This window comes from Anolis sagrei, chromosome 2 (assembly GCF_037176765.1).
Source record: "Anolis sagrei isolate rAnoSag1 chromosome 2, rAnoSag1.mat, whole genome shotgun sequence".
Classification (NCBI taxonomy): Eukaryota; Metazoa; Chordata; class Lepidosauria; order Squamata; family Dactyloidae; genus Anolis; species Anolis sagrei.
In genome coordinates this window covers 103413043-103422609 of record NC_090022.1, presented here as the reverse complement: position 1 = coordinate 103422609, position 9567 = coordinate 103413043, and the positions used below count along the sequence as shown (strand labels likewise).

Below are 9567 nucleotides of genomic sequence, written 5' to 3'. Positions count from 1 at the left end.
GTGAATGTCTTTAATATTCCATATAAAAAATCAAATGCTGTGTCCATCCGATCAACCTCATACATCTCATTAAAATGTTAACTAGTATTTATTTATTAGAGTTATATGATTTTTTAGATTCTTGCACATATTTACATATTGTAACCCATAATTGACAATGATTTTGAAAATGTATCTTAAAAACCATATATTTTAAAAATATAAATGAAAATATTTCATGAGATATGTGGTGTCCTTTTTCTCTTATAAGGGACTAGTTAATCATCATCATCATCATCATCATCATCATCATCATCATCTTTATTTTCACCCTGCCCCATCTCCCCAAAGAATCCGGGGCAACTCACAACATGAATAAACACAAAAGAAACGAATAATAACACATCAAATCAATAGAAAAATGAAACAAGATAAGCCAAAACAGAAGTAAACAAAATTAAACAATAAAAATTATAAAACATTGGTTAAACCTCTGATATGCTATTAAAACTGAATTACTGTTACACGACATGATGCATGTCTAAAGAGCATGTTACCAGCATGAAATGTTTGAAAAGCTATGGTATATATCTTGTCTTGGGTGGAGGTATGGGATGCCATCCACTGTTCCAACAATGGCAGCAAATGAGTTGGACCTCTTTGTTACAGATAGGCCTTTGGAGCAGATAGGCCTTCAAGACAAAATTTCTCCCTGTGGAGAACTATCCTCTTCAAAGTAGAAAATAATGCTGGCCTTGCTCTAAATGCTGCCACGTAGACTCTTTGTTGCATTATTTTACAACCATTGCCAATGAGCCAGTTATGTCAGTTATGGACCCCACTGTGCTTCTCCAACTTCCTTATATGACTTTTTAATGAAGAAAAGGGACGAAACACTTCCTTGTTACTCAATTTTTATGTTATACATTCTGCTGTTGCAAAATGAAAGATCCAGCATCAAATAGTTTAAGCAACCTGACACAGTGACATGTTTCCACCATTTGCAGTAGAGTGACTTTCATAGAATCATAAGAGTTAGAGGAGACCTCGGGGTCCATCCAGTCTAACCCCCTGCCAAGAAGCAGGAAAATCATGTTCAAAGCACTCCCAACAGATGTCAATCCAGCCTCTGTTTAAAAGCCTCCATAGAAGGAGTCTCCACCACACTCCAGGGCAGAAAATTCCACTGCTGGACAGCTCTCACAGTCAGAAAGTTCTTCCTAATGTTGAGGTGGAATATCCTTTTCTGTAGTTTGAAGCCATGACTCCACATGCTAATCTCCAGGACAGCAGAAAACATGCTTGCTCCCTCCTCCCTGTGACTTCATCTCACATATTTATACATGGCTATCATATCTCTTCACAGTCTCCTCTTCTGCAGGCTCAACATGCCCAGCTCTTTAAGCCGCTCCTCATAGGGCTTGTTCTCCAGACCCTTTATCATTCTAGTCGCCCTCCTCTGGACACATTCCAGCTTGTCAATATCTCTCTTCAGTTGTGGCACCCAAAATTGGACACAGTATTCCAGGAGTGGTCTAACCACAGAAGAATAGAGGGGTAGCATTTAGGGCTGGGCGGTTTTGTTCATTAATTTCGTAATTCATTATTAATTCGTATTTAAATTAGCTTACGATCTGATATTGAGCCATTTTGGAATAGTGTGAGGAGTTAAATAGATTCGAAAAATTTTTTCAACTTATTTCGTAATTGTTTCGTAATTGTTTCATAATTGTTTTGAAATTGTTTCGTAATTATTTTCGCATGCCTGGTGCAAGTTTTATAGTTGTTGTTTGTTTTATCACACCAACAGTCAACAACAGAGGGAGAGGGAACCTTTAGAAGTTCCCCCTGTCCCATTTGGAGGTTTCTTCAGCATATTTTTAGCATATTTGGAGGTTTTTTTAGCGCATTGCGCAATTGCGTCCGCCATTAACAAATAGATTCAAAATTTACGAAATTTCGTATATTTCAAAATTTTTAAAAGGAAAATTTCGGAATTCTTTAAAGAAACGAAACGTGATGGACCCCTTAAAAACGAATCGAGTTTAGAAACAAATTTTTCTGTGGTTACCCAGCCCTAGTAGCATTACTTCCCTAGACCTAGACACTATGCTCCTATTGATGCAGGCCAAAATCCCATTGGCTTTTTTGCCACCATATCACATTGTTGGCTCATGTTTAACTTGTTGTCCACGAGGACTCCAAGATCTTTTTCACACGTACTGCTCTTGAGCCACACATCCTCCATTCTGTATCTTTGCATTTCATTTTTTCTGCCTAAGTGGAGTATCTTGCATTTGTCACTGTTGAACTTTATATCCCGTTGAATTCCACTATAATTTGCTTTATTTTTCTCTATGTGATTGTTTGTATGATTGAATGATTTATATTGCTTAGTTGTATTGTTTAATTTATTATTGAATTTTTATGACATTGAATGTTTCCCTTTTATGTTGTGAGCCGCTCTGAGACCCCAGGGGGAAGTAGGGTGGGATATAAATAAAGTTTTACTTATTGTGCAATACACATCATATGTCCAGACTTTATTTTAGAAATGTGGGCATCTTTGTAAGTTTTTAAAATTGTCATAGATGTTATTCATTTCTATCAGAACTAATGGAAATATTTCATTGACTAAGTTAGCATTGATTAACTTTTGGCTTAAAATGCTGGTATTCACAATACCATTAGATTTACAGAGGATAACATGGTGACTGTCTCTGGTAATCATAGAGTACACCATCATTTCATCTCAATGGAAAAAATCACCCGTCGTAGAGTTTTGGAGCCAGTGGAGACTTCCATAACTGAAAATAACAAGTTATTTTGAAACATCCTCTTTCCATCTGTAGCCTCTCTACCCTCAAATCTGTTCAAAGGGGAACATGTGAGATGGAAACTGTGAAAATTACCTTGACCACGCCACTGTATTTATTGAAGTTCTTAACACTAAAAACGATACAATAAATAATTTAAAAACTAAAAAATCCTCATGCTCCCACAACCGATGGAGGTGAGACTGATAGAAGGCCCTCTCCTGAGGATCTCAGGATATGGGCAGGTTTGTACATGCGTTCAGCCAAATAACCTGGACCTGAACCGTATATGGCTCTATAGGTCATATTTTGAATCCTGCGTGGGAACCAACTGGCAGCCAATGGAGCTCCTGCATCAAAGCTCCTGCAGCCAATGGAGCTCGTGCATCCCCTCCCTGTAGCTAGCCCCCTGGCTACAGCACTTTGGACCAGCTGAAGTTTCCAAACTTTTCCCAGCAGCCCCCTGCAAAGTGCATTACAGTAATTCAAATGAGATGTAACACAGGACCTTATCAGATGAGCAGGCGTAAAGCTGGGGACAGTGGGGGCGATCATGGGGCAATCATGGGGCAGTGTAATGAACTGTCAGGGTTTGTTACCTCACTTTGGGGCACATAGTCTCCCTTCCCACAATGTTTCCCCACTGTTCCTCCACTTAGTCTTCAGCTCCTCTGGCTTTTTTCTATGAAGAGTGCAACTGGCCCCTCTGAGCTTCACTACGGCAATGCTGCTGGAATAGAGTCCTACAGAGTCTCACCAGAAGCAGCCCTACATCATGTGATGGGCTCTAGGGGACTCCATGCAGGCAACAAAAAGAAGTAGGGGAAAGATGCTTTTAATCCTGGATATGATAAGGTCCTAAGGCATTCACCAGTGTGGCCATACCCACCATCTTAAAGAATGGTAGGAGTTGATGCAGTATTTTTAAATGTGCAAATGCACTCCTGACAAGCACAGGAACCTGTGTCTCCAGTTTCAGTGCTGAATCCAGGAGGATCCCCAAACTGTATACCTGCATATTCAGGGGAGTGTAATGCCATTTAGCCCAGGCTGGATCCTGATCCCCAAATCTGCCTTCCTGTTCTGATGCCAGGAAAGTGGTGGAAAAGTGGTGGTGGAAGTAAAATTACATGCATTGTCCTCTGCTCTTGGAGCCAGCACTACCAACTTCACACTGTTTCACCTTACACCCTGCCCCTACAAGTTTCCATACAGAATAGGATATAGGGAAAAAACAACTTCCTGACCCTTTAGTCACTCTTTGGTAGGATGTCTCCCCTCCCCGACAAACACCACATGCAAACACACACACACAATTTGCAAATTTTCAGAGAGCATATCTAAAATGAAGAAAAGTTGCATTCCTCTTGCTTCATCTCTGGCCCAAATAAAATTGTTTAGGAATGTGGATCATCAGAAATCCTTATGTTAACAGGAAAAAATGAGATGGCATTTGTAGATAGAATACTATAAATAAGCTCTCAAGTGTGTCAAAAACCTATCGGAGAGAGAAGAGCAAAGCCCCAGCTGAATCCAGAGAGAAAACTGCCTTCCTTAACCATGAAGATAACTACTATCGCTGTGATCCTTTCCCTTGTGAGCTGTTGTTTCTTTCTAGGTAAGACTTATTTCCGTTGCTCTGCCATTTTCAAGGCTACACATATTGGTAACATATTATAAATTTCATTTTCTCTGTACAACAGAATGAAAACCGTGATAGCTATCTATTCTTTTACCTTAGTTGATTAAGATAATTATTTCTAAATGTATAACCATTTCTATTACCTGAAGTTGTCATTGGTAAGAATTTCTGGTTACTTAATGCTGATTAAAATTTGTCGAACCCCATAAGATCCAACCATGCTGACCATCATTTCAGATCCACATTGCAGGATCATAATTGAAAAGTACATATAAGTCTTATATATTGGGTCTATGGAGCAATCTTATGCTTTTAGGAAGGGAGGCTGTGAAAATACTGAATAGCATGCATTCTACTACTGGACCATTTTCTCCATAACCTATAAGGAAGACCCTTGCTGGATGACCTGTTGTATTGATGGAAACTTCCGGCAATATGTTTGTTTTGCTATTGCGCTCTGGTGGTGATGCCATAAAGGAAGATCATGGTCGGGGTCAAAGGAAGCCTTGGGACCTGTGGATCCAAAGCTGTTTCCTTTCCCTGATTTGCCATCAGGAATAGTAAAAGTCTATGACAGCCCTCTAACATGGGAGAGACAACTTCGAAGGACTCATTAACAAAGGACTTCTGATAAGGTTCATTAAATTGTTTGGTAATTAATGGCAGATTTATCTACTGGCCAAGCAGGACAAAACTAAATTTATGAGGGCCTGAAAAACAATATCCTATTGAATTTCATCACTGATGGAATGATACATTAATTTTTGTTTCGTTTTGGGTGGTGGTGTTAATGTATGGGGTTCTGACTTGACTCATAAAAGGGATTCATCTTGTTTTAATACAGGACTTCTGGTTTACTAAATCTGAAGACCGTTTGCCCCTCAAGTGAAATATCCCAAAGACTTATGAGCTATCCCAAACTGTTCTCAATGATGTTATAATGCTTTTCCTAAATGTTTTTCAGGTTCAGGGACTTCAGCACATAAGGTAAATTCATATACTTTGTAACTGTCATTTCGAAACACTCCAATTACTTGCACAGGAAAGTATAGACTGAAGTCAGCCATAGCATTTTAACATGAGTCGGAAATTCATAAAACAGAACATGAAAGTTGGCGCTGAAAAAATTGAAGAAAGAGATGTCACCATACATAAGATGGAAATAAAGCATTAAACGCTACAGAAAAATAACAGATTTTGCTTCTAAGTAAACAAACATATGATTGAGTTGTTGTAAGTTTTTCAGGCTATATGGCCATGTCCTAAAAGCATTCTCTCCTGACGTTTCGCCTGTATCTAAGGCAAGCATCCTCAGAGGTTGTGAGGTCTCTGAGGATGCTTACCATAGATGCAGGTGAACTGTCAGGAGAGAATGCTTCTAGAACATGGCCATATAGCCCAAAAAACTTACAACAACCCAGTGATTCCGGCCATGAAACCCTTCGACAATACATACCTATGATTACTGCTGGACAGCTCCAGTCCTTTTAGACAGACATTAAGAAACATGTTTCTGAACTTGATTTAGTTTGAAAAAATGGAAAATACACTTTTAAAGCATGCAAAACAAATCATTTTAATGGGGAGGAGCATTAGAGCAATTTCGATTCTTATTTAACAGACGTCCTCCTTCGTGGGACAATCTAGAGAAAAAACAGATGAATCTATACTTCCTAAAACACAATCATTCATTATGTCACGTATCTGTTCAATCATTGAAACACCAGCATATTTGACTAAAGTGATACAAGGAGTTCTTTAAGCTATGTTTTAATAATACCCCTTAAAAACATATTACTCTGTGTGTCAAGAATGAGCAAAATGTGGCCCTCAAGAAGTGGATGGACTACAACTCCTAGTAGACTAAGTAAAGGTAGCCAATGGTAAAGTAGTATATTTACTAATGAAGAAAAGGTATTTTCTCTCTTGTGGGCAAAAACAGTTTTCCTGAATTGTGATACTATGTATTTATTCTTTTTCATTGTCATTGTTCTATAGCTTGATTGCAAAAAGTATAAACCACAGCAGCAGCAGCAGCAGCAGCAGCAGCAGCAGCAACAACAACAACAACAACAACAACAACAACAACAACAACAACAAACTCCAATAATCTGCACTCTTCAAAGTGACCCAGTCTGTGGAACTGATGGCAAAACTTATGGCAATGAATGTTCGCTGTGTGCTGAAATCCTGTGAGTACTTTCTTGCAGCACTCATTTGCACGAGTTGGTGAAATCATGAAAGGTGTTAACCAATGCATAATTTCCAAAAGGGACAATGGGAAACTCTAAATATTTAACATAGATCGGATCTGTATGTGTGTGTGTATACACACACACACACACACACACATTTAATTTATATGTTGCTTTTTTCCTGGAGTAAGACCCAAATCAACTCACTAAAAAAAATCTAAATATTTATTTATGTATTTCATACATTTCTATCCCATCCTTCTCAACTGCCGAGGGGGGGACTCAGGGCACTTTACAACTTGCAACCATTAGATGCCAACAGCAACAACAATCACAGTACAAAGCAAATTGACATTGGATAAACAACAAAATTATAAATATAAATTAAAATTTTCAAACATTAAAAATTAAAACAAGGATTTTTGGGTGCTCGCTGTTCAAATCAGAAAGAATATATCTATTTTGTGTGTGTGTGTGGGTGTATTTTTGTAGTTTATATATATTTTTAGGACTTTTTTATGATGTTTTCTTATTATTATTTTTTCTCTTCTCTCTTTTTTCTTCTTTCCTTACTTTCCTATACTTTGTTGTTCTCACTCTTTCGCTGCATCTTATATAAAAATTAATACAATTTCTTTTTTTAAAAGAAAGAAAGAATACATCTATCCAATGACAACAAAACTATCTAAATAAGCATTACTATTCTAAATGGCAGGAATAATTATTTATTTATTTATTTATTTACATCATTTTTAAGCTGCCCTTCTCACCCCGAAGGGGACACAGAGCAGCTTACACGATATAGAATCATAGAATCAAAGAGTTGGAAGAGACCTCATGGGCCATCCAGTCCAACCCCCTGCCAAGAAGCAGGAATATTGCATTCAAATCACCCCTGACAAATGGCCATCCAGCCTCTGCTTAAAAGCTTCCAAAGAAGGAGCCTCCACCACACCCCGGGGCAGAGAGTTCCAGATATATTGTATATATCTATACAATATATTATATAATTAGCATAGTACAATATCAGTATTAAATATTACTATATTGTACTATACCTTTATAATGTAATATTATTAGTAATATTACATTATATATATACATTTTTAGTATTATATTACGTTACATTATAATATTATAAATATTATATGTATATACAATATATTATATTACATTATATTATATTATTAGCATAGCACAGGAGAAAAGGTGGAGCTATCCCCTGGCCCCCTCTGTCTTCACTGTGGTCCAGAGCAGCAGTTGGCGCTGGGGGGAGGAGTCCCCAGCTGATGACATATGCAGGAGACATGATGTGATATATGACAGTGATTATGATAAATGGCAGTGATTCCAGATCAGGTTTGTTCCAAGTCCTGATTATTCCAGACGGAAACTACTAGATATTCTCATAATCCATCTGGCTGCATTATTTTGAACTATTTGGAGTTTCCAAACTGGTTACAAAAGTAGCCAAATGCATAGCATATTGCAGAAGTCCAACCTTGAGATTACTACCACATGCATTTTAAGGGTTATACATGAAATGCAACCACAGCTGCTCTGAGCAATGTCATCAAGTTTTCTCTTAATAAATTCTGACACTTGGCACTACAACTGAGGACAGGACAAAATTAACTAAGTAAATATATAGAACTCTACAGATTTCAGCAACACATTTGGACTGCACCTTGAGTCAGGTGTTTTGCCGAAAGTAAGTTTGAAGGTGTAGTCAAGGATTGACATTGAGCCATAGCTAAACCCACATCGAGTAAGTTCCCCCTCTTGCTTAGTCCAGGCTTGTTACAATATAATTAAATCAATAATGTGGTCCTTCTTTAACTCAGCTTTTTTGTCTGGTCTTGTGATCCCATGCTCAACAAATCAATGAACCCCTCCAGATTGTCGCAAAGTGAGTTTTCTTCCTGCTTGAGCTGAACCCATCAAAACTGGAGATTTTGCACTCTTGTCTCCTCTTTCAAGATGGTCCATGTAAACTGGACACGTGGGATCAGATCATGAAATTTTGCAACCTTAAGAAATGACCTCACAAAGTGCTGTTGAGGTTCATGGTAGATTTTAAGTTTGAGTTTTGCCCAAGCCATCAGTAGAGTTTATGCAGGTTTTTTTCCTTCCATGTTGACAGATTGTATTTTCTAGCGAAAAAAATCAATGTAGAATAACAATGTAGAGTAACAAAACAATTAAAAACTAAAGATAATGCCATCTGGAGAGCTCCAGTTAAGGCAAGACAGTTGCAGTACAAAAGCCTCATCTACAAAACTGTCAAACAATTGGAAGAACAAAAATAATAGAAAGGTTTGAATACGTTCTTCCAAATTTGTTCTTAAATAAGCAGTTGAGAGGTTTTACTTGGAAGTAGATTAAAACTGACAACTCGTGACCATCCAGATATTTATATATTTATTTATTTTGCGGTATTTGTATAATCCTTGAAGGGGACTCAGGGCGGTTCACAGTGTTGGCAACAATACAATGCCATTGATAAAAAAAAGAATATAAAACATCAAAATCGACCCTTCCCTGGTAAAACATTAAACATTATTAAACACATCACATAAAATAACATTACATATCACACAAAAACATGTGGATTCTTGGTATGCAACTTCCAGCAGCTGTAGCAAACAAGTCAATTATTGGGATGATAAGAATTGCAGTCCAATAATACAGCAGGTCCACCACATGCTCATCTCTGTTGTAGAGGAAAGAAATAATGTTGCAAGGCAAGGGTGTAAGTTTGACTATGCTATCCTTTGCATATTTACTTGGGAGCAAACCACACATGATATCTGGGGACTTACCTCCAAAAATAAATTTCCAAGATTGTTTACAATTACACTCCATCAGTACTATATGCTTTGTTTCTAAATCACACTTTCAGCCAGTTTCTTAATTAACTCAGGTTTCTTTTTCT

The 9567-nt window shown here is 37.6% G+C and overlaps 1 protein-coding gene across 1 annotated transcript in view; it reads left to right on the top strand.

Annotated features, from left to right (window-relative positions):
* Window positions 1-4340: 4340 nt before the first annotated feature.
* LOC132765565 (serine protease inhibitor dipetalogastin-like) overlaps window positions 4341-9567 on the top strand; it is a 37620-nt gene continuing 32393 nt past the window's right edge. Inside the window, exons 1-3 of the mRNA XM_067464805.1 lie at window positions 4341-4413; window positions 5402-5424; window positions 6436-6629. Coding sequence (XP_067320906.1) covers window positions 4356-4413; window positions 5402-5424; window positions 6436-6629 — 275 coding nt within the window. The 5' untranslated portion in view covers window positions 4341-4355. The remainder of the gene's footprint in view (window positions 4414-5401; window positions 5425-6435; window positions 6630-9567) is intronic.